Source organism: Triturus cristatus, chromosome 4_2, assembly GCF_964204655.1.
Source record: "Triturus cristatus chromosome 4_2, aTriCri1.1, whole genome shotgun sequence".
Taxonomy (NCBI): Eukaryota; Metazoa; Chordata; class Amphibia; order Caudata; family Salamandridae; genus Triturus; species Triturus cristatus.
This window is the reverse complement of record NC_140586.1, coordinates 418,586,910-418,612,348: the sequence shown is the minus strand read 5'-3', so window position 1 is coordinate 418,612,348 and position 25,439 is coordinate 418,586,910. Positions and strand designations below refer to the sequence as shown.

The window sequence follows — 25,439 nt, the reverse complement described above, 5'->3', positions numbered from 1 at the left end:
GAGGCAGGCAAGAGAAGAGTATAGATGTGCGCTTAAGGAGAGAAGAATTACTCTTAGAAACAAAGCCTGGGAATCCCTGCATGAAGCCTCCTTAACGAAAAATAGCTTGGACTTCTAGAAAGCAGTTAAAGCCCCTTTTTTGACAGCTGGAGATGGTCCTACAATTGAAATTGTGATAACTGAGGACCAGTGGATCGAGCACTTTTCCAAAGTATATAATGAGGTGGGTACCCACGATGTACACATGAATATCGACGAGGGGGAAGATAGCTTGGATGCTTCAGTCTTCTACTTTGATCTCCAATTTACACTGGAAGAAGTGACCCGGTCAGTTTTGGTAAGTCGGGGTGGCAAGGCCCCAGGGCCGGATGGTGTCACTGTAGATTTATTTAAGTCAAACTTGGATCTATGGGGGCCAATAATTACGCAGGTAATTTATCCAGCTGTGCTGCCCCAGGGACCGTCAGGACCCGGGTTGTTATAGGCCCATCTCTTTACTAGATTCTCTGACCAAAGTAGTTGGTCGAATCCTTTTAGAACGTTTACATGAGTGGGCTGAGGAGAATATGGTCTATCCGATCTTCAATATGGCTTTCGAGAGGGCTTAGGGACGACTGACCAGAGTTTAAATCTATTTATCCTTGTGGAGAAATATACGTGGGCTAAGAAGGGGCAACTGTTTTTAGCGTTCATGGATCTCACCGCCGCTTTTGTTTCAGTGATGCACGACAAGCTGTGGGAGATCCTCGAGCTCATGGGGGTTGATTTAAAAATCATTTATTTTCTCAGGCGCCTGTATAGTAATGCAAGGACGCGTGTACATTTTGGCCTTGCCGGTGATTGCTCGGCCTCACTCCCAATAAGGAAGTGGGTTAGACAAGGTTGTGTCCTGGCCCCCTTTCTTTTTAACCTTTATATTAATGGCCTGGGTGAGGCGCTGCTTAAAGGCAACCAAGATTTCCCCCAGGTAGCAGGTCGCCCTATACAAGCCTTCTTGTACGCAGATGACGCGGTATTGATGTCACGCACACAATTAGGATTGCCGAGGGTGTTAGACAGCTTTTCTATGTTTATGAGCAATCTAGGCCTTAGAGTTAATATCGCAAAGACCTATATTATGAGGTGTGGCCGTGGTAACCAGAGGTGCAGGGACATGTTTGTGGAAGGCCAGAAGCTGGGGGTTGCCAAGAGTTTTGCTTATCTTGGTATACTTTTTAATCACAATGGCCTATGGGCCCAAACTGTTTTAACTAAAAAATTTGCTTTTTTAAGAACAACTTCTGCCTTGCTAGCTTTGCCAAAAAGCTGGGTAGGAGACCACCAGTAGAGCTCATACAGATCTACAAAGCAAAATGTATCACCACTGCCATGTATGGGGCATGGTTATGGGGTTTCACGAACACACTTCCATTGCAGGTGGTGGAAAATTCCTTCCTAAAATATATTTTAAATGTGTCGATTAGCACCTCCTCATATGTTTGTCATGCGGAGTTGGGGTTACCGTTTATTGCCGATCTTATTAAAACAGAGCTTATTCTCCTGTGGCATAGAATCTGGTCCAAAGATGAGACAAAGTTAAACAGGGACATTCTACTGGAAAGCATGAACCTGGAGGGGGCTCTAAAGATACATTGGATTAAATATGTCAGAGATTTTATGCTTGATTTGGATCACTTAGAGTATTTTACTGACCGGTGCACCATCCAGTCGATCTCGAGGAAACAGTTGAAAAAAGAGGCTCTTATGTTGGTGGACACACTGAGATTGTCGCCCGAGATTGCCAAGCCGTCTGTCCAGCATAACCAGCTAATCTTAACTACCTTCAGTGTCCAACTGTATTTAAAATTTGTACCGGGGGGATACGATAGGTTTTTAATACTAGATTTAATACTAGATTCAGGCTGGGGATTTTTCATAGACTTGTTAGTGTCCCTAAAATGAATGAATGCTGCTGCGATAACCTCTCTGAACAATCTACGGTACATGTAGTTTTATTTTGTAAATTTTACATGGAACTAAGGAAAATTTGGATAATTCCAATTTTTAAATCCATGGGGATTCGGCAGTGCCGTCCGGTGTTCATCAATCTGCAGTTCCTGGACAATGTACATAATGTATGGAGGATCTCAATGTATTTAAAGAAGGTTCTTTGGCAAAGGAAATCTATGGTGATCTAAGTAGTGAATTTTAAAGTAGCACCAGATCGTTATCATTTTAAATTTTTATCCTGATCTTCACAATGTATTTTATATTTGTCTGTATTTTTTTTATGTGCTTTTATGATTGTATGTAATAGCAATCGAATAAAGCTAATTTTGACTTTGACTTGACTAACTGAAAAAATAGTCATTTTTTTCAAATGGGAGAAATTTAAACTGAAGAAAAATGTTTTTTATGAAACATTAAGTATTAATGTCTTTCTCCACTTTCAATTAATCCAAATAGCTCTTAATGTTTTATAAAGCATGTTTATTCACTTAAAATTTCTTCCATTTAAAAAAATTTATTTTTCTGTTTTAAACGTGAAACTATGTCTGCAGGCCACTGGGAGCAAGATGCTTGGTGTTTGTAAATGTGACACTTGGAAATGGGAGATAATTTAAAAGATGAGTTAAATGGAATCCCCATAAACAAAGTTAACTTTTCAGTTTGATTTTCTCAATACAGTGCCATATTTCTAAGTGAGAAATAGAGCCATTATTTTAAGTTGGCGATATTTAAACTGTAGAAAAATGTTCCATACTCTGAAAGTGCAGACAAATGTTCTGCAAAAATGTTTAATTTCTCCCATTTTTGTCATACATATAGTGGTGCCACATATGGCGAAAGGTATGTCATGTGCCACAAAGTACGTACGATACCGTCTCTCAGTCACCTGTACGCATATATCCCATTCATGCGCACTTATGTTCATGCATACCAAAAGACTACACTCTCACTGCCACACATGGCAGCCCCATCATAGTGCCCTTAATCAAAGTTTTTTGTTCAAGCCATAGCATTTGGCTCTGTGGGCATTAGGTTAAAGCCAATTAAGCTTGCTGTGGGAGAGTCTGGTAACAACGCGTGAGTAGCTTAGCCTTAAGTAACTTACGACAATTTTCACTGATCAGAAGTAGCCCCCACTACAGAAAAGGTTGGAGACCACCTGTTAGAGACAGAACCTTGTTCCTCACAGGCATGCAAGACTGATCAACTGGTAGTGGCAGAGATAAGAATCCGTCAAACAGAAATATAGAAGGCAGGAAATGTTTTCACAGAAATACAGCACGTTTACTGCTCCCTGACCTAGTATACAAGGGAGACAACTGAAAACACATCTACTCTCGTAGAGTCCTTTACGAAAAAGAAAAAAAGAGTTCCCAGAAGTTGAGCCCTTATAGAAGAATATAAGTAGCCGGTCAAAGAGGTGGTAAACAGGCTATGCTCCACACAAAGCCAATGGTAAGCAATGGACAGAATGCATTACTAGGAAAACTTTCAGCATGCCTCTAATACGTCTTTGCGGTAGGCTTTAACCTAAAATGGTAACGGAAAGCTCTTCAGGCATTCATATTTCTGCAATAAAAGAATATCGCATTCAGATTGCATTGGGAGTATAGTGAACAGTGCATAGACTGTGAACTATGACATTGGGGGGGGGGGGGGGGTCTGTTTAAATGTGGTCAATAATCCAGGAGTATCTTATATTTAGGTGTTCTCTACATAGCAAGCAAACACTTGTGTTGAGGTATGTATGCTATGCCATTTAGTAAAGCCAGACATTGCTCCTATGATTAAGTTGGCAGTCTTCATGATTGAAGTCAAAGTTCAGTGCAAAAATAGCATTTGCCGTTAGGATGCAATCATGCTAGGATGAGATCATGTGATGTATATTTACAAGGCATTTCAGTAGCATGCAGTATGAATATGTAAAAAACGTCCCAACCCACACTCATCCAATGACCGCCAAACAGAGCAAAATACCCATCAGGTGTTACAATGAAAAAGGAAAGTAAATACACTGGCACATGACCATCTATGATGACCGCATTACATTAGGGCATGAGAAGTTAGCTATTAAAATCTGCAATTTTGAAGTAACAAATGAACTGTGAAAAATATAACTAGTCCACACAATACCATGCCGAAAAGAGAGAGAAGATTATGGAAGTACACCAGAGATTTATAGTTGCAGGTTTGTGGCTACAACAAACGAGTTTGCCCAAGTAAGACATCATCGAGGAAGAAATTAACACAGCATGGATGCCACAATGTCAAAGTTGCCACGGTCAGCGGATTTTTGCAGTACTGGAACAATGACCATAGAATCATCACCTTTCTCCCTGGAGAGGAAACATTCTAGTCTCAAATTTAGAAAGCAATTCAATAAGGGTCCTTCTAAACTGTATTTGTAATTATACCCGTTTTTGAATGTTGCTTAGCTGCTGGCAAGTCCTGTGATACATTTGGTTTGAAGGGCGGTGTAATAGCTGCCCATACTTTCATAAGCGTTCTACCCCAGTATTTGCAATAGTATTATGAATGTGAACCCTAGTAGTGAGATTCACGATATTTAAACATTGTACATACAAACACATAAATATGACATAAAATGTTTTTTTTTTTAATAATAAGACATTAAATTCCGTCACATTTCTCTGAAATGAGGCAGCTAGCAATTTGTTTTATTATTCATTCTAATGTGCCTATTCTGCAATCATGATATCTTGTTTAATGGCTGCATCAAATATAAACTTTTTACTCCAAAAGGATGAAAACTCTGCATACATTCTGGATACAAAGGAACGAAATTGCAAACCTTCCAGAATCCATCAGCCACATGAACAATTTGAGCACTCTCGTTCTCAGCAACAACAAACTTCAGGATATTCCAGCGTGCTTACAGCAATTGTCAAATCTGAGGTAGATATTATTTTCAAACTTAAAAATAAATGCTTGCATGAGTGCCCAGTCACCGGTGCTTAATGTGGCAGTGGTTTCAGGTGGTGGGCTCCATCATTCATTTCTGGGGCTAGAGACTTATTTGTCCTCATCAGACTTAAATAAAACGAAGAGCAACATTGGCAATGGCTAAATAGCTTGAAAGAAGCAGGTGGGGGGGAAATTGGAAACCCGTCACCAAGGGAGAAATAAGTGTTTAAAGAAAACATGCAAGAGTAAGATAAAGAGATATGAAATGCATGGTGGTGGAGGCAAGAGGCATGAAGTGGAATGAATAATGGGCAGCCTTGGCAGCATGCTCCGATTTATGTTGTGTTATATGCATTTCTGAGGCTCACGTACACCAAATGGTATCATGGTGCTGGGGTAGCTGAAAAATACTGTTACTGATCATTACACATATCCTTGCCTGAAAAGTCAAATCTTAAAAGCTTTCTAAACACCGAGTAGCAGGGGGTAGACCTGATTTCAAGTGGGAGGGCGTTCCAGATGCGGTGGGCAAGTACCACATCTGGAACGCATATAAATATATTTTTTTGTTCACAAGTTAAGCATTGCCAGTCACTACACCACAAGTACTCATCAGATAGCTGATATAACAAGGTTTTCTTGTTTTGGGATAATGTTATGATATCGAATTATCCGTAACTTTTTCATAAAATCTGTGTTTTTTAAGCACTAGATTTACCAAACACCCATCGCCTGTAATGCCAGCAAAAAACACTAATACCAATTGCCCTGCTGGTGTGTGGCATAAATATTGTTCCAACTCCTTGGACATATAGAACACCTGGCACCAACATGTACTGACATTGAAAAAGCTAACACACTAACAGGGCATAGGATACTCGCAACTCACTTTACCTAAATACCTTATGGTAAGTCAGTGGGCTGTAGGAGAGGGACCCAAAGTTTTAGGATGCTTTGACTCATCACAAGGCACGTTTTATCCACTTCTCTTAATCTTCAAAACATGAAGACCTACATACACCTCCTTTGCTAAAGATATTTTCTTACATCTCATGAGAACACAAGCTAGACCTAATGGTTTTGGCAATGCTTTTATAAAAAATGTTCCCAGTCTAACAGCTAGGTAGTGGTGAGGCAGGCAAGTGTGAAAGCAGGACATAATAAAAACAACACTAATCTATAGTATGCAGAAGCAAACTGTGAACACTCACATGTGGAGAAGTCTAGGCAGTGCTCGATTTGTAAAAGAATGAATTACTGGCCCCAAAGTTCTGCTCAGAAGCCTGCAGCCGGTGAATTTAAATTTTGGTATGTCTACCTCATGCCTCTTTAATCCAGTATGTTATGTTATAATGTATTTATAATGCGCACAAATACTCATGAGTGTCCTGGCGCGCAAAGTGACCGTGACAAAGTGGAGCAGAGAATTTAGATGGGCTTATTAAAAAGGAAAGTTTTAAGTTGTTTTTTAAAGAGTCTGAGATCCTGAATATACCGTAGTTCCGAGGGAAGGGAGTTCCATGCCACTGCTGCTTAAACGGAGAGGGACTGACCCCCCAGACGCGTCCTACGGAATCGGGGGATCGCCATCCGTTGTTGGGTGGCTGAGCGCAAAGATCTGCTGGGAGCATAGAAAGCTCCGTTTATCTCACTTTTGCTGGTTCTGGCTTTCTCTCTTTGTGATTGTTTTTCCATCTTTCCATTCCTCCCTCTTGTCGATTTGTGTCTTTTCCCTCTCTTGCTATCAGTAAATATCTGACGCAGAAAAAAGTACTTACGTTAGGATTATTTTATTAGGAGTTATAGATATGATTTGTGTTGGTATAAATTATATTCAACTTTGGTCAATATTAAAGGAAATAACTGTTTTTTTTAATGTGCAAACAGATTTGTCAACTTCAGAGATAATCCACTCCAGCTACAGGTAACTTTACCACCCTGTGAAAACCCAGAGGAGGAGGATGAACGGGAACTCTTTGGCCTAGAGTTCATGCACACATACATACAAGAATCACTCCAGAGAGGTGGGGAAATTATTCTTACTCGTTCATTCCATGACTACATACAAAAATGGCATACGATTTAAAGTCAACATTGGCACAAACCAAAGTCTAACAGTACCCTTGAATTTCAAGGGTATTTTAGTATTAAATGTAGTTATGTATGCTAATTTCAGCCTCCATTAAGTATCCTTTGTTGTTCTCTTTGTTACAAGTCAAGATGTGAATTTCAACCTTAAGTTAAGGATGGCAGCTTCACATTAGGTCTCTCTATTTGTGTAATTCTGTACTTTAAAAATGGATTGCGGGGCATGAAACAACTGACTTCAAAATAAGTGGGATCAATGTACATTTATGGATGTGCATAATATTTTAACAAGATTATTTTTACTTACAGAAACAGGAGACAATTATGCAGCTGTTCTATCAGTCACTATTGAAATGGAAGGATAAATAACACATTCCACGCCCAGCTTGCCAGATCTGACACATGCCAATGGATTATACCAAGGACAGTGCTCTTGAAGTGAAAATATTGCAAAACGTATATGATGTGTGACTGGGGCATCTAAATGCGTAATAAAGACAAGTCTTTCGGGCAGTGTGGCATACTTTTCTGATAGCTGCACCCCCAAGAGAACTGCTTAAAGTAATCCTTTTCCAGTCACACAACAAGATGCTAATAAAAACCGTTAACATTGTTGAACAAGTGTTAAGTCTGTAAACAAGGTTTAAAAATGGCAGGCATATTGGCAGCGATTCCAGCAAAGTACTCAGTCTTGGAAAAGCTACAACAATGCAGATTGACTTGGTACAGCTGTCAACAGTACGTTCTCCAAGGACACCGCAGGGTCTGTGTAGTATTGCAGGTCGGCCCGATACCCCTTGTGCTGTAAATAATGGATTCTCCCACGGTCAATCAACAGCTTGCAGAGACGCCCTATGTTTTCTCGTTCTTCCACGGTAAGCAGCCTGGAAGGGAAAATGAAAATTTTACAACAGCATATTACAAAGGACATGCAACAACATCAAGGTTCACTTCCAAAAAACAATACAAAAGATTTGGTCGCGAGCCCAATTACTTTGTCAGAAGGATTATATGCCTCCGCAAATATGATCAATCAGTTGTACTTCGTATCCAACGTAATCGTTTTTAAATGGAGGCAGTAACTTGACCAGGTCACACTTAGTCAATAAAGTAAATGTGATCATATAAATCAAAGGTTCAAGGAATCCTACACTGAAGCAAGGACCTAGCTAGAGGAGCTAGTGTTACAATCTTGCACTGTTTAAAAATTAGCATCCACCCACCAGCACCCCGTACAAACATGACAGCAAATCTGATTACGAGAACCTGCCATAGAGAAGAAAAGGAATATGCTACTTACCAGTATGCATCTGTTCTTGGCATGTAGAGCTGCAGAGTTGTACACTTAGCATAGGTCGCCATCTGGTGTTGGGCCCGGATGTTTGCAGTTTGTTTTTCTTCTTGGACAGTCTTTGGAAGTCACGAGTTTGGTGACTCCTCCTTCGGTCCGTACTGCGCATGGGCTTCGGCTCCATCCTCAGATTGTTTTTCGCCAACAGGGAAATGATGGAGCGTAGTAATAACAGTGAGAAACCCATGTGTTGTATCTAAATAAGATGTACTGGAACGGATACAGGTAGCCGGGGAGGCGGGTGGGCGTGTACAACTCTGCAGCTCTACATGCCAAGAACAGATGCATACTGGTAAGTAGCATATTCCGTTCGAGGCATATGAGCTGCAGATTGTACACTTAGCATAGATTACATAGCAGTACCCAACCTTAGCGGCGACCACCGGTATCCGTTGCAGCTGTTTGAAAAAGTGTCTTTAGTACAGCCTGGCCCACCCTAGCTTGCTGCTTGGAATGCACATCTACACAGTAGTGTTTTGTGAAGGTGTGCGGTGTAGACCATGTGGCTGCCTTGCAGATGTCATCTAAGGGTATATTCCCTAGAAAAGCCATAGAAGCCCCTAACTTTCTTGTAGAGTGGGCTTTAGGGGAAACAGATAATGTTCTCTTTGCCTTTTGATAGCAAATTTGTATGCATTTTACAATCCACCTAGCTATCCCTGATTTTGAAATGGGGTTGCCTTTATGTGGTGGAGAGAAGGAAACAAACAATTGTTTAGTCTTCCTGAAGGGTTGCGTTCTTTGTATGTAGTATAGTAACGCCCTTTTTACATCAAGTGTGTGTAAGGCCCTTTCTGCAACAGATTGGGGTTGCGAAAAGAAGACAGGTAATTCCACTGATTGATTGAGGTGGAAGGGGGAAATGACTTTGGGCAGAAACTTCGGATTTGTGCGAAGTATGACCTTGCTGTGATGCATTTGTATGTAGGGTTCCTGTATGGTGAACGCTTGTATTTCACCAACCCTTCTAAGGGAAGTGATAGCTACAAGGAAAGCTGTTTTCCAGGTGAGAAACTGTAGCTCACATTTGTGCATTGGTTCGAAGGGCGGACCCATTAGACGTGTAAGAACTAAATTTAGATTCCATACAGGGGAAGGTGGTGCCCTGGGAGGAATTACTCGTTTAAGGCCTTCCATGAAGGCTTTAATAGCGGGCACTCTGAAGAGTGATAAATGCTGCCTGTTTTGTAGATAGGCAGCGATCGCTGCTAGGTGTAGGCGTATGGATGAATATGCCAGGTTACACCTGTGAAGATGGAGCAGATAGCATATGATGTGCTGTATGGATGCATCTAGGGGGTTAATTGTATTGTTACGGCAGTAAATTACAAATCTTTTCCACTTTGCGGCATAGCATGCTCTAGTGGTAGGACGTCTGGCTTCCATGATGATGTTCATGCAATCAGGGGGAAGGTTAAGGTATCCGAATTCTAAGATTTCAGGAGCCAGATCGCCAGGTTGAGCTGGGCTGGGTCCGGGTGCCTGATTTCTCCATGGTTCTGGGTTAGGAGGCATGGGGAAAGGTGCAGTTTTTGATGCGGTACCACTGATAGTTGTAGTAGCGTGGTGTACCACGGCTGCCTGGCCCACGTTGGAGCTACCAGAATGAGTGTGAGGGAGTGCTGTTGTAGCTTCCTGACCACTAATGGAATTAGTGGGAGAGGTGGAAAGGCGTATGCAAATCTGCCTGACCAGTTCATCCATATCGCATTGCCCTTGGACAATGGGTGTGGGTATCTGGCGGCGAAGCTTGGGCATTTTTTGTTTTCGTGGGTGGCGAAGAGGTCTATTTGAGGATGCCCCCACTGTTTGAAGAATGGGTGAAGAACTTGTGGATGCAGTTCCCATTCGTGTAGTTGTTGCGTTTGTCTGCTGAGCAGATCTGCTATGGTGTTTTGTACTCCTGGAACGTGCTGTGCCAGGAGAAAGATGTTTTGGGGAATTGCCCATCTCCATATGCTCTGGGCTAAGCGGGAGAGCTGGGGAGAGTGTGTCCCCCCCTGTTTTTGTATATAATACATCGCAGTCATGTTGTCTGTGCGAATGAGGACTGCTTTGCCCGAAATTTGTTTTTGGAAAGATTTTAGGGCTAGAAAGATTGCCAGGAGCTCCAGATGGTTGATGTGGAGCGATTTTTGCTGTGGCGTCCATAGACCTTGCATTGTGAGGTGTAGGAGGTGCGCTCCCCAGCCGGAGAGCGATGCGTCCGCTGTTAGAATCACCTGAGGAACCGGGTCCAGGAACGGCCGTCCTTTGGAAAGGTTTGTGGTGTTCCACCACTGCAGAGAGTGATGTGTGCGGCCGTCCACCAACACCAGATCCGTCAGCTGACCCTGGGCCTGGTTCCACTGTTGTGCTAGGCACTCTTGAAGTGGACGCATGTGGAGTCTTGCATGGGGCACTATAAATATGCAGGACGCCATCATTCCTATGAGCTTCATGAACACTCTTGCTGGAAGAGAGTGTTGGGGAAGGAATGTTTTGCGTAAGGCTTGAATGCTTGTGATTCTGGCTGAGTTTGGATAGGCAATACCTTTGGAGGTGTCTATAGTGGCCCCGAGATATTGCTTTGTGTGAGATGGTATGAGGTGCGACTTTTGGTAGTTCACCGTGAAGCCTAGCTGGTGGAGCAGTTGGATGGTGCTGTTTGTATGTTGCACACATTGGTGGTAGGACGTGGCTTTTATCAGCCAGTCGTCTAAGTAAGGGAAGACGTGAATGTGTTGACGTCTGAGGTGTGCTGCTACTACTGCTAGGCATTTGGTAAACACTCGTGGTGCAGTGGTGACCCCGAAGGGGAGAACCGTGAATTGGTAATGTTGCCCGTCCACCACGAACCTGAGGTATTTCCTGTGAGAGGGGTGTATTGGAATGTGAAAGTATGCGTCTTTCAGATCCAAGGTTGTGAGAAAGTCTCCCTGGCAGAGGAGTGGGAGGACTTGTTGTAGAGTGACCATGTGAAAATGGTCTGAATGTATGTAGGCATTTAGAGGCCGGAGGTCCAGAATGGGTCTGAGGGTCTCGTCTTTCTTTGGTATTAAGAAATATAGAGAGTAGACCCCTAGATTTCGTTGATTGACGGGGACCTGCTCTATAGCGTGTTTTTGCAGGAGTGAGAGTACCTCTTGTTTGAGCAGTGTGGAATGTTCTTGAGACATTGGACGGTGCCTTGGTGGGATATTGGGTGGGGTAGATGTTAGCTCTAGACAGTACCCTGACCGAATGATTTGGGTCACCCATTTGTCCGATGTTATGGACTCCCATACGTGGATAAAGTTTTGTAGTCTGCCCCCGACCGGAGTGGAATGGTCTGGGGGGAGCGGAGGGGAGTCATTGTGCGGGGGGGGTGGCAGAACGGGTGTTGTTGGTTTTGCCCCTGCCCTTATTGTTGTTACCCCTGTAACCACCTCTCTGATTGCCCTTTGAAAAGGTATTTTGAGGAGGGGACTTGTAGGAGGTAGAGGCGTTATCGGTGGAGGAGCCTCTGCCTGTGCCACGAAAGAACGAGCGTCGAAAGGAACGTTTGGAGGCTTGTGTTTGGAGTGCCCCCATAGACTTTGCTGTGTCTGTGTCTTTCTTCATCTTTTCGAGCGCTTCGTCTACCTTTGGCCCAAAGAGTGTTTCCTGGTCAAAGGGGTGATTGAGTATGGATGCCTGGACTTCAGGCTTGAACCCTGAGATCCTGAGCCAGGCGTGGCGACGAAGCAGGACACTGGTATTTATGGCCCTAGAAGCAGTGTCGGCTGCATCGAGGGCACACTTAATGGAGGTGTTTGTAATTAGTTTACCCTCCTGTATCAGGTCATGAGCCTTGTGCTTGTATTTTTCTGGAAGGTGCTGCATAAGAGCCTCTAGTTCGTCATAGTGTGCTCTATCATATCGCGCAAGCAGTGCTTGTGTGTTTGCAATGCGCCACATGTTTGCAGCTTGGGAGGCGGTGCGTTTACCAGACGCGTCCAGAAGTTTAGATTCTTTGTCTGGCGGTGGGGCATCTCCTGAGGATTGGGAGTTAGCCCGCTTTCTAGCTGTGGAGACAACTAGGGAATCTAGGGGAGCAGGGCCCTTGATGTAAGCAGGGTCTGTGGGTGCCGCCTTGTACTTCTTCTCTATTCTAGGGTTCAGTACTCTGGCTCTGACAGGGTCTTTGAACACCTCTGTAGCGTGCTTGGTGACACCCTTAAGCATGGGTAAAATGGAAGTGGATTTGTCTTGTATATCAAATGTATCCAGTAGGAAGTCTTCTTCTACTGGTTCACTGTGCATGTCCACCCCATGGTAGTGTGCTGCTCTCTGTACTAAATGGTGAAACCCTAAGGAGTCCTCTGGAGGAGACGGTCTTGATGGGTATAGGTCGTCCTGAGGTACATTGGGTATATCAGGGTTATTGTAATCCTCCCATGGATCTGGGGTCCCTGGTGGAGTGGGATCCATTGGGGCGTCCGCCGGGTAATTGTCCGGATCCCCATCATCCGGATCTGGGGATGGGGTCGGATCGTAGTGAGGTACAGGTGGCGGAGATCTGTGAGGTGGAGGCGGTGGAGGAGGTGGAGGGGGTAGGGGAGGCGGTGGTGGGGAGGGCACTCTGAGGGGAGAAGTAGCAGAGTCCTTCCTTTTGGGTGGAGGAGGAGGAGCCGGAGCATCAAGGCGTCTTTTCTTGGTAGTTAAAGTCAAAAGCCCAGTCTTTGGATCTTTGGACAAAGTCTTTTGTAAAGGGTCTGGTGTAAACAGAGCCAATGGTGTCGAGTCGTCTGTCGGCACCGGTGATTTCGGAACCGGGGGTTTCGATGGTCTGTGTGCGCCATGCTTTTTTGAGGTCTCCGGGTGTTTCGGCGTCGAATGATGTTTCGGCGCCGGAGCATCGGTGCCGACAGATTTGTGTTTGTGTTTGGTCGGCACCGAGTGTCCAGGCTTCGGCACCGGTGGTTTCGGAGTCGAGCTGGATTTTGCAGTCTTCGGTGCCGGATGCTGTTTTTCGGCACCGGGTGTCGGCTGGCTCGATCCCGAGCTGCCATGAGACTTTGGGAGCTTCGACACCGGGCCCGAAGGTGGGGTGATCGAAGTTTTGGTTTTGGTTTTGCCCAGGCCGGCAGACGAGGGAGTAACCTGAGTCTCTTTGGTTTTCGGCGTGGGGGTGGGAGGGGGCATAGTACTCACGGCCCGCTGCGCTGGTGTAACGTCCTCCACGTCGGAGTCGTCGGCCTCGGAAGCGCTGACGACGTCTTCCTCCTGCTCGGTGTGTGTTTGCCCCGAAGCTTCGGCGTCGTCTCCGAAGATGTCCGGTGGAGCTGCAGAGGATGAGTGCGCCATGGTGCGTCGAGCTCTTCGATCTCGGATGGTCTTCTTCGATCGAAAAGACTTGCAGGCGGGGCAGTCTCTGGCCTCGTGTTCCGGAGAGAGGCAAAGGTTACACACCTGATGGAGGTCGGTGTGGGGAAATTTAGACCCACATTTTGGGCACTTTTTGAACGGAGTCCTTTCCATCGGCCGGGACCGGAGTCGCGGAGGGCCCGAAGGCCGGTGTCGATGTACGGGATGGAGAAAGTGCCGCTTCGAGAGATGAAGATGATGAAGGAACTCGAAGAATCGAGGATTTTCCGTCGAGGCTGGAACCGTAGAAGTTCGAAGCCGGAGCACGAAGTATCACATCCGAGCCCGATGGCGGAAAAAAACAATCTGAGGATGGAGCCGAAGCCCATGCGCAGTACGGACCGAAGGAGGAGTCACCAAACTCGTGACTTCCAAAGACTGTCCAAGAAGAAAAACAAACTGCAAACATCCGGGCCCAACACCAGATGGCGACCTATGCTAAGTGTACAATCTGCAGCTCATATGCCTCGAACAAATATCTTGCCTGAATGCACAAGAAATGATCTGCCTGCTAAAACAGTTAGACTTATTAGTACAGACAACCTTCCAGTCATAAAATAAAATTTCAGATGCATGGTATTATGCCTAGAATCCCTGTGTGTCGGGCCCTATAAATACATGTAAAAAGAAGTATACAAAAATGTAATGCACCGAAGGCTTGAATTAATCTCAGCCACTGGTTATTGTTAAATCATTCAATCAAAGTGACTTGTAAAGCGCGACTACACACCTGTAAGAGTCTCAAGGCGCCAGGGGGGTGTCTGCTGATCTGATCTGTCACAAGCACTATGGTTCAGTCGAAGAGCCAGGTCTTGAGGTCCTTCCTGACTTAGGGTAGTGACGGTGATTGCAGGGTGGTTCAGGTCTTTGCTGCGATGTAGGCAAAGGATCTTCCCCCGGCCTTGCAGATACGAGGGATGGCAGCCAGGGCCAGTTGGGCAGAGCGCAGCTCTTTGTTGGGTGCGTGGAATGCGAGGAGGTGGTTGTGGTATGCAGGTCCCGCGTCGTGTAGGGCTTTGTAGGCATGTGTGAGGAGCTTGAAGGTGATTCTTTTATTGACGGGGAGCCAGTGGAGATCTCTCAGGTGGCTGCTAATTTGGCTGTGGCGGGGGATATGGAGTACGAGTCTGACGGAGGTGTTGTGGATGCTCTCCAGTTTCTTGAGGAGTTTCTGGGTGATGCCGGGGCAGAGTGAGTTGCCTTAGTCAAGTCTGCTGCTGATGAGTGCATGGGTGAACATCTTTCTGGACTCGAAGACTCCACTTGAAGATCTTTCAGAGCAGGCATATCGTTTGGAAGCAGGATGATGAGACGGCGTTGATCTAGCGGTTTATGGTGAGCGAAGGGTCTAAGATGATGCAGAGATTTCATGCGTGGTCTGTGGGTGTGAGGAGATCCAAGATCAGCAGGTCACCAAAGATTGTCCCAGCGGAGGGGGTGGAGCCCAGGATAAGGACTTCGATCTTCTCTGAGTTTAGCTTGAGGCAGCTGTCCTACATTCAGGTAGCAATAGCCTTCATACCTTTGTGGAAGTTTTTCTTGGTGACTGCCATTTTGTTGGTGAGCGAGAGGATCAGCTGGGAGTCAATGGCATAGGAGACGACGTTGACTGTGAGCGGGGCCATGTAGATGTTGAAGAGAGTGGTTGCCCTGAGGCACTCCACACGGATCTCTGTGGGTTCAGAGTGGAAACGTGGTAGCCTGACTCTCTGTGTTTGGCCGATGAGGAAGAAGCGGATCCATTCCAGGACTTTTTCGCGGATGCCGCCGTTGTCGAGTCTTGAGCATAGGGTGCGGTGGGAGACAGTGTAAAAGGCGGCCGAGAGGTCCAGGAGGATGGGGGCTGCATTTTCACCTCGGTCGAGGAGGGTGTGGACGTCGTCTGTGGCGGCGAGGAAGGCATCTCGGTACTATGTTTGCTTCAGAAGTCAGATTGGGAGAGGTCCATGATGTGGTTTGCTTCGATGAACTCGGAAAGTTGGGAGTTGATGGCCTTCTCGTTGACCTTGGCTGGGAAGGGGAGCAGAGAGATGGGTCTGAAGTTCCTGAGGTCCTTCGGGTCAGCAGATGGTTTCTTCAGCAAGGGGTTGATCTCTGCGTGTTTCCAGGAATGTGGCAGAGTTGATGGAGCATTTGATGGTGCGGCAGAGCCCGAGGGCGATGGAGGTGCTGGCTCTGCTGAAGATGTGGTACGGGCAGGGTTCTGAGGGTGACCTGGAGTGGATGCTCTTCATGATCTTGTGGGTGTCATCAGTGGTGAGGGGAGTCCAGCGGGGTCTGCTGGGGTCCTGTGTCACTGGGTGCGGTGGTTGCAAGTGGGGTGAGAGGGTCTTGGGTATCAAGGCTGTTGAAGCTGTCGTAGATCTCCTTTATCTTGTGGTGGAAGAAGATGCTGAGATTGTTGCAGAGGCCTTAGGAGGGTGGGATGTTTGCTGTTCCTGGGCTGGGTTTGGCGAATTCTTTGACCACAGCGAAAGGTTCTTTGCTATTGAGTGCATTTGTGTTGATCCTTTCTTATAGGGTCACTTTTTTTATTGTTCTAATGAGGTGATGATGTGCGGTGACAGCGGTTTTGAAGGCTGAGCGGTCTTCTGGGATCTAGCTGCTCCTCCATCTCTCTCTCGAGCTGTCTACAGTTGCGCCTGGACTCATGAAGGGCTGGAGAGAACCAGCTGTTTTTTGGGGGAGTGGTGCTTGCTTGGTGCTTTTTTGAGGGGAGCCAGTGTGTTGGCGCAGTTGGAGATCCATTGGTGGAGGTTGCGAGGTGAGGTATTAGCGTCAGCGGAAGTTGGAGGTACGGTTTTGCTGAGGAGTTGGTGAGCTGTTTTTTGGTGACTTTGTTCCAGCTACTGCAAGGGTAGCAGTGGGTTTGGTGAAGGAGAAGGGGACGCAGCAGCGGTCGTTCCAAAGCAGCTCAGAGGTATGGCTGAAGGAGATGTTATCGCTGGTGGAGAAGATGGGGTCGAGCGGTGTCCTGCTGAGTGGGTTGCAGAGGTGACCCGCTGTCTGAATAGGATGGTGGCGAGGTTTTCCAGCATGGACCATGTGTTCTTGTCATTGGGATTGTCCAGGTGAAAGATGAGGTCGCCGAGGAGGATGTAGTCTGTGGAGGCAAGAGTGTTTGGTGTGAAGAAGTTGATGATGGAGTCGCTAAAGGGTAGACGGGGTCTGGGAGGTCCGTAGATGAGGGTGCCGCAGAGGGTGGTGTTCGGGTTGGTCTGAACCTGGAAGTGGAGGTGCTGCATGTTGGTCGCATGGTCGTCCAAGTGGGTGGTGAGGTGTAGGGTGCTTTTGTGTATGATGGCCATGCCTCCATTCGGTTTGTTGGTGTAGTCCTTGTGAATGATCTTGTAGCCGTCTGGGATAGCAGTGATGATGTCCGGGGCAGAGGTCGAGTTCATCCAAGATTCCGTGGTGATGTCGGGGTGGATGGTGTTGAATAGTTCCCAGATCTCCACAGCATGTTTGTGGAGGGAGTGTGTGTTCAGCAGGATACAGCTGAGGCAGTCTGTCGGGTCCGTATTCTAGTCCATCGTTATTTTGCACACCATGCCACCTCGATTTGGACCCAGCCATATGCAAATAAGTCTTCAACCGTGCTCCAATGGGAATAATCCAGCCCGAACTACCAGGCCAGGTCCTCCCTAAACTTGAGCACAAGCAACTCAGGAACCGTTTCACCCTGGTTAAGGGTAATCAGCCGGGTATAGCTTGGTTCAAGTAAGTACATGTAGCAGTCGTGTAGTAGCATTTCCATGAACTCTGTGATGAAAGACACCTGCACAAATTATAAAAAGTAAAATTGATCGAGGGGCAAAGGGGATCAGAAAGAGCGTTTAAAGTAAAGGACTCACATGGACATGGGAGTGTGCAGGCAATCACGCTGTGGTAACGCCAGCAAGTTTACTGACAACTGCGACCAACACAGTTTGCACGAAACAAACTTTGGAATTTGTAGGATTCTAATGTATACGTCAATGCATTAACATTATCTGAATTAGGAATGTGAATTCACTTCAATAAATTGCCTGTATAAAACTATACTAATCATTAGCTTTGGCCCACTTGCCTGTTTAGCTGGTCTCCCAGGAATACTTGTCTTATGCAGCATCACCACTCTCAGGAAAATATTTGTCTGGTTAATACATTTTTAAAATCCAACAGAGGTTGCTGAATTTATATGCTAATTGGGAATGTGAACTCTAAGTTAACATTTATTTTATTTAGTTTTTACTTGTACAGTGCTCAATGCTCCTCTTTTTTCATATCTACATTTTAATAGGGAATTTGAATTACAATAAACAGGATAAGGTAAAGTCCCTATTGTAGTTTATAAATGCTACAGTTTACTCTTCTAACATATATAAATTAGCTCGCCTTCTACAAGCCAGCTCCAATGGTTGTTGAGTTTGCTACTGCCTCGTAATCTGGAATGCCTTCTGTCTTATTTTCTGCTTCCCACAAATAGTGTCCAGGGCCCTTTCAGGTGGTGACTGGGCTATACAGCACCATATCAGCACCTTCAAGTTACTGTTAGCTGGGCAAACATTTTCTCTTTTGCCAAGTGTGAGGTTATCTTGCCGTCACTGAGTCCAATAAATCTCAAGCATTTTCCCAATTTTAAATATCGATTTCCTGTCTTGGGTCATGATGCTCAATTTCAATGGGAAGAGTATTTTGGCTTCGACAACATCAACAAGAGGTCTTAGACACATCCAGTAAGAAAAATATATGCGTCTCTTATCTGTAGGTTTCCCATTGGCTGGGCTGCTAAGAGTACTTACCCCTCTCAATCTTGGCTTCCCAGAATGAACACTATTATGGGTCCCACAGTGCCACTTGATAGCCCAGCTTTGGTGCCCTTAAGTGACAAAATGTATGAATTGCCTCTGTAACCACCTCCTTGGGAATTTCCAGGGTCTCTGAAATTTATAAGGTTAGATGACCTCTAAAATATTATTCAAGTTCTACTTCCTGAGGGCATTTTCTATTAATTGCATTCTCCGATCTGCTTCGCTATGACACTTAGAGACTACCATAACTCAATCTTGGGTCCCCTCTAGGTCAACCCACATCTGTTTAACTCGTCTTGCCAGGATGTGTGACTTTACTACCCAGCACTACTACATTGTCTTGTAGCTTGTTGAACTTTAAAGTTAACACATAAGCAATTCTGTTAATCCTTTGCAACATGTCCATCTCATTCCCCAGTGATCTGTGTCGTACTGCTACTGTTCTGTGTTACACTTCAGTGTTTGTGCCACCTCCATGCTGAGGCTCCATATCCTCACGAGCACCCGGTTTCATCAGCCCTCCACCACTACCGTGAGCACTGGGTCTTCCAAATGATCTTAACCGAAATCCCATTCACTCTCACTCAGCTAACCTGTGTCCCTCTTGGGTTTGCACTACTATTCACCACAATCTTGAGTCTGGAGGTGCTGGTAAGTCCTCTAGAGATCCTCTTCAGATGAAATGCGTAAATCCTAGTGCTACCCGCTCACCTTCTTGGCCCCACACTTCACTTTAAGAAGGGAGAGATACAGAGTGTGAAATCTGATTGGTTGATTAAATTCTGCCCCTGTGTTCACTTGGACTGCAGCACTAGATGGAGAAGAACCTTAGTATCACTTTCACGAATTGGGGGGTAAAGACATGGGAATATAAGATAAGAAATTAAGAGACAATAAAAAATCCCCCCATGTTGCATGTCTGGGTCAAGTGCATTGACGCTAGGGCTCTGATAGGCGTATGACTGGCCTGTGGGATGGGGATAGCCATTACTAAAAGTTGGTGAACAGTATCCAGTCCACAATCCATTGAGGTTCAGGCAGTTTGCATCACCCAGATCTGGATGAGTTAGAGGCCAGCAGCTGCATTGTGTCGGTCAACTGAGCCCTTGTAGCTTGAGGTAGAGCTCCATATTGTTTGCATACATGTGAAACCCAATGTTGTGGATGTCAATGATGCTTATTGAGGAGAGCCGTTTAACTGTTGATGATCACCAACATGAGGTGTGAACCTTGAGACACTCCACAGTTTATGGACAAGAAAAACCCAGTTGGACTTATTGAGTGTAGTTTTGTAGGATGAAGGTGAAAAACCTCAGGGTGGTTCAGCCAGTTTCATATAAACTATCTAGCAATTCTATTAATCTTCCATAATGGCATTGAAGTCCACAGAGAGAACCAGTACAAGAACCATACATGAATGACACCATCCTTGACATTTAAGAGTCAATAGGCACATTGTAAAATGCAGGAACTTCACATAAAATGTTTAACAGCAGTTCTTTTTTTTTTTTTTTTAAACTTTATTGTGCAAAATAGCATCGTTACAAATATGGGCCTACAACCACCATGGCCGGCCGCTAGTAGATGCATATCAATTGCTGGATGTCACGAAGCAGCGACTGATCCTCAGAGGCGAAGCAGGGTTACAGGAGATATTCTAAGTAACTCAGAATCAAGGCAGGATACAGGTATTTTTAATTTTTGAAAAAGAAGAAGAAGACGGAACAAACAAAGAAACAATGAAACAAAACTCAAGGCGAGAAACAGTCTAGGTGGTGCCGAGCTCCGACGGGGGGATCCCACCATACCAGGTAGAGAATCAGGAGGACAATAAAGTTGACCGGGGGGGGGGGGGGGGGGGGGGCGGACGCAGCGGGGAAGTCAGAACAATCAGTCAAAAGGGTACAGTATTCCAGGAACCCCAGGATCAGGGGGACAGAGAAGTGTCCGGATTAACTACAAAAGGGGGCGTACAGATGTTACCTCGGTAGGTGTTCCACTGACCCCAAATTCTACCCCACGCCCCAGGCTTGCCCCGGCAACAGAGCGACCCCAGTAACACACTCCATTACAGCATGCACACGGTGCCAATATGCCGCAACCTCGCGGCACTCCCAAAGGATATGAAGGAAGGTGGCGCTCATTCCACAGCCGCGCTTACACAACCCATCCGAAGAAAAACCCATCACAACCAAACGAGGACCCGTCACATAAACACGGTGAAGAAATTTTAAGCTGGACGAGACGGAGACAGGCAGGAATGGCAACCTCTTTCGGGGAGGACAGTGCGGACTGCCAGTCTTCGTCATCCAACTCCAACCCGACTTCGCCAGAGTGGCCCAAAGATATGGCCATTCTATCGTATCAAAGGCCATTGTGGCGTCCAAGGAAGCCAAGATGGCCGGCTCGGAGAGAAACTCCGCCCTGGCGAGAACGCAATGTAAGCGCCGCAAGTTGAGAGCAGTGTTCCGGTGCGGAATGAAACCAGATTGATCCGGATGAATCGGGTCACAGATGACAGCGAGTAAGCGATTAGCAAGGACCTTGGCGAGAATCTTCGGTTCAGCATTCAATAGGGAAATAGGCCTGTATGAGGCACAACGATCACGAGGCTTGCCCTCCTTAGGAATCACAACTATAGTGGCCAGACGCTGGTCACAAGGGAGGGAGCCAAGCTCACGCGACTCCAGAAACATATCACGGAGAAACGGTGCGACTTTATCCGGGCGCAATTTGTACAATTCAATAGGCAATCCATTGGGGCCCATAGCTTTGCCAGAACTAAGCGAACGAATCGCGGTAGCAATCTCATCGGCCGACAGCGACGCCTCCATGCGCTCTCGATCCTCTTCAGACAAGCAGGGCAGCGCAATGTCCCTCAACAAGAAACAAGAGTCATCCTCATCTCTATCGGACACCGGGGAGTAGACCACACGGAAATAGTCAGCAAAACACTCCACAATCTCGCCAGGGTCAGTCACATGCACACCGTCAGAATTCTGAAGCACAGGGACCACACGGTTCACTCTCTCCTTCCATGCAATCAATTTACCCGCCTTATCCCCGACATCATACAGTCTACCTTGCTGTTCCCTGTACATTGTCTTGGCAGCATCCGTAACAAGGGATTTATATTCAAACTGTTTCAAGTTAAGAGCGTGGAGCTTATCCTGGATGACACCTAAGTCGAGATCAGCCTCCAACTCCAGTATTTCGGCCTCCAGCTTCACGACCTCCGCATTCCTAGCTTTCTTGGTCTCGACTATTAAAGATAGGGCCTGTCCACGAATAACAGTTTTGAAGGCTTCCCACAGGGACACTGAGGACAAAACAGACCCCTCGTTCTCCAGGAAGTAGTGGTCGAGCGACTTAATGAGGCTGTTACGAGTCTTGGGGTTGCGCAGATGCCAAGGGTTAATAGGGGCGATCCGCCCCGCGGCTTGCGTCCCCGTGTCGAAAAGAAGCCACACAGGGGAGTGATCTGAAATGCCCCGGGCCAAGTGTCTTACCTCCCCAACGTGGGGGGACTGGGCCGTGGGCATGAGGAAGTAATCAAGCATGGAAAGACTCCCATGAGCCCCGGAGTGGAAGGTGTATTGACATTGCGTTGGATGCATTAACCTCCAGCAATCCACCAAACCAAAGGTGTCCAAAAACCCACCAAGCCATGATTGGGAAACGGGAAGGGCCCGGGGGGGGGGGGGGGGGGGGGGATGGCGATCCAGATCGCCGGATAGCACGGAGTTGAAGTCCCCACCCATGAGGAGAAGACTATCGGGGAGTTCCAGCAACATCCGACCAACATCAGAGAAAGTGGAGGTCTGAAGGCCTGGGGGAACATATATTGTGGCTAAAGAAAGAGTCTTACCCTCCCGCCTACCGGTTAGGGCGGCATAACGCCCTCTGTCGTCAAGGATGACATTATCAATCTCTAGTGGGAGGGAAGACCGGACCAGAATACCAACCCCTCTGGAACCAGTGGTGAACCCGGAGTGTGCAATCAAACGGTACCCCCACCCATTCATAGCATGACACACATTGCCGACCAAATGCGTTTCCTGCAGGCGTACCACATCAGGGGTCAAACGACGCAAATATTGCAGTACAACACCCCGTTTAATACGATCCCCCAATCCATTAACGTTCCAAGATATCAACCTCAACCCACTACCCCCCATCCCCACAAGAGTTGCATGAGTCCCCCCACAGAGAGCAGGACACCTGAAGCAGAGAAAGAACCAATATGCCGCCTTGAGAAAAGAAAACACAAACACAAACACCCTCTCCCACCCCCCAACCAAAACCCGTTCCAACTCCCCCCTCCCTGCACCCCTGCAGACTAAAAAGACACCCCAAAATGCAGTGTGCCTGTCGCCCTAACAATCCCATTCTACAAAAAGACCCCGGAGAAGGAGAGAGGCCCGTCTCCACCCGCCACCCGGACTCGAACTACTATAAGGCAAAATATACAAAAGAAGTAGAACCCAACTGAGCAATGTCCGATTGTCAGGGTTAGAGACCAGAAAGTCACTTCTGTGTAGGCTCACCACCCTCGGCACCGCCAGGGTGCCCCGTTCGATCGCCCCGACCAGGCAGGGAATCCAACCAGTCACTCACATTGTCCGGTCGCTCAAAAAAGAAGGTCCGTTCCTCGTATTCCACTCGAAGCCTGGTAGGGAAAAGCATAGCATACTTCAATCCCAGGTCCCGGAGACGTCGCTTAACCCCATGAAAGCCCATCCTCTGTCTCTGGACAAGTTGAGTGAAGTCCGGGAAAAAAATGACAGAGGAGTTTTCAAATTTCACCGGGCCGTGCACTCTCGAAGCCTGCAAAATCGCATCATGGTCTCTGAAATGAAAAAGTTTTGCGATGATAGGCCTCGGAGGCGCGCCAGGCTTGGGCTTACCGCCCGGAACACGATGTGCACGCTCCACAGCGAAAAACTTGCTCAGTCCAGAAGGGGCAAGATGGGTGAGAATAAGATCTTCGACCAGGAGGTCAACCGAACAAGTCTCGGGATTCTCTGGAACCCCTGTGACGCGGATGTTGTTGCGTCTTGCCCTGTTCTCAAAATCCTCCAGCCGATGGGACATCAGGTCGTCGGCCGATTTCAGAGTGCCAAGGTCTGTGTGAAGTTCCGACACATAGGCCGTGAGGCTGGAAGTCTTCAAATCCAATGACTTCACCTTCTCGTTAGTCTTAGACAGGTCGGCCCTGATTAGAGTGACATCAATGGCGACCGTGTCAATTTTACGAGCCAGAGCCTCATACTGCTGGTCGATGGTCTCCTTCATGCCGGCGATGGCGCCCATAATGTCCTTCAGGGACAAGTCAACAGGGGCAGAAGGGTCGTCTCTGGCGTGCTCCGGGGTACTACTGGAGAGCCCGGGGGATCCTTTGGCTTGAGTGTAACGGTCCATAACATTTGTCTGGAACGGTCCCCCCCGAAGAGACGTCTTGGTCTTCCGCTTCTCGGGTTAACCCCTGCCCGTCATTTTGGAAGATGCACCCCGGAGGGGCCCGCAAGACCTGGTGAAAATGGCCGCCAGCCGGTCTGGCACAAACAGGCCAAGAAGCTGGCTCGTACGGTCCGGAGAAAGTCACAACGTGACCCAAGAAGCTATAATGAGGAGGCAGCGATGACACTAAATGGAGGCTGGATTGGTCCCCGGCCGAGCGAAACAGTCTCTCAATCAGACCATGTCAGGATCCGGAAACGAAACCGAAAGTGGGGGTACGGCCACCGATGAGGTCCCACTGCCGTTGTTGTTCAACTACGACCCGGCTCCACAAGTCACCGGCACGGCCTCAAGGTGGGCCTCAAAAGTTCAAAGTGCTGTAATTCTGGTCGCCCAAGTCCGATTCAAATTCTGAAAAGAGTTATGGACTCAGTCGAGGTTCGCCTTCGAGAGTCCGTCCAAGAAATCAGGATATCATCAGGATAAATTGCGAGGAGTGGCGAGGGTCCGGGGAGCCCTGTGCTCACGCGACCATCTTGGATGCGCGCTAAGCTCCTCCTCTCTTAACAGCAGTTTTAAGGCCATAAGAACAGTTTTATCATCTAAACATTTACTGTTGTATATCACTAATGGGAACAAATGCCGCTTCAAGATATACTTCTACCTGCACAATACAAACCAAAAACCTAAAAAAGATGCACCTCTCCCTAAGCCCATCACATGTTCCTAGCTTAGAGATATGTTTGCGGAAAGCCCTGCGATTTTTTGCAACAAAGGGCTGAACATGCTTATTGATAAAATATTTAAAACCGATATTATTCGTAGCAATATTTCAACTCATGCCAATTTGTGATTTTCTTTATTTGCATCTATGTTCTTTTCTTGAAATGCCAATAAAAAAAAAAATTGAAATAAAAAAAAAACATATTTGAAGCCTTGATGATAATTGCTGAGAATCTGAATGATACTAAAAGCAGTGATGAGAAGGAGGAAGAGGGTAATAATTATAAACAGTGGGATAAAATGGCTCTTAAAATATTTCTCAATCACTATCTCACAAAGACTAATTTTATTAACTTTAGCAAGAAAAAAAGGTAGACGGGACCTACCAGGCTTAGACCCAGTGGGCTTCAAGATAAACACAATTATTTGTGATGAAGTCTTTAGTGCATTGAGCTATTTTATAAGCTGGATAGGCCAGGTTTAAAAATATAAAAGTTAAACCCCTCATTCTCACAGTTACAGGATCATCACTGGGAAATGTAAGACTAGGAATTGAGGGTGAGTGACCCTTGTTTTTTAAATCAATGGTGATGTAGCAGATCATTTCATTTAAGTCTCTACAGTTGCTAAGGTACTTGCCTTGGTCCAGACATACACATATACCCATTGTGACGCACTAGCCCTTGAGTAAACCACCTCTTCAACCCTGCAAAGAGTACTACAGTAAAATAACAATGTGATTC

General features: G+C 46.4%; 2 protein-coding genes across 3 annotated transcripts in view; one reads left to right on the top strand and one right to left on the bottom strand.

Moving 5' to 3' along the window:
- Positions 1 to 7,515, top strand: part of LRRC39 (leucine rich repeat containing 39) — a 191,771-nt gene extending 184,256 nt beyond the window's left edge. The window contains exons 7-9 of one of the 2 annotated variants that reach the window (XM_085601891.1): positions 4,753 to 4,905; positions 6,802 to 6,938; positions 7,312 to 7,515. In XM_085601891.1, coding sequence (XP_085458017.1) covers positions 4,753 to 4,905; positions 6,802 to 6,938; positions 7,312 to 7,367 — 346 coding nt within the window. In that variant the 3' untranslated portion in view covers positions 7,368 to 7,515. Of the gene's footprint in view, positions 1 to 4,752; positions 4,906 to 6,801; positions 7,001 to 7,311 lie in introns of those variants that run through there. The other variant, XM_085601890.1, reaches the window with a different exon arrangement.
- Positions 4,586 to 25,439, bottom strand: part of TRMT13 (tRNA methyltransferase 13) — a 101,914-nt gene continuing 81,060 nt past the window's right edge. Inside the window, exon 11 of the mRNA XM_085601888.1 lies at positions 4,586 to 7,886. Within this exon, the coding sequence (XP_085458014.1) occupies positions 7,703 to 7,886 (184 nt within the window). The 3' untranslated portion in view covers positions 4,586 to 7,702. The remainder of the gene's footprint in view (positions 7,887 to 25,439) is intronic.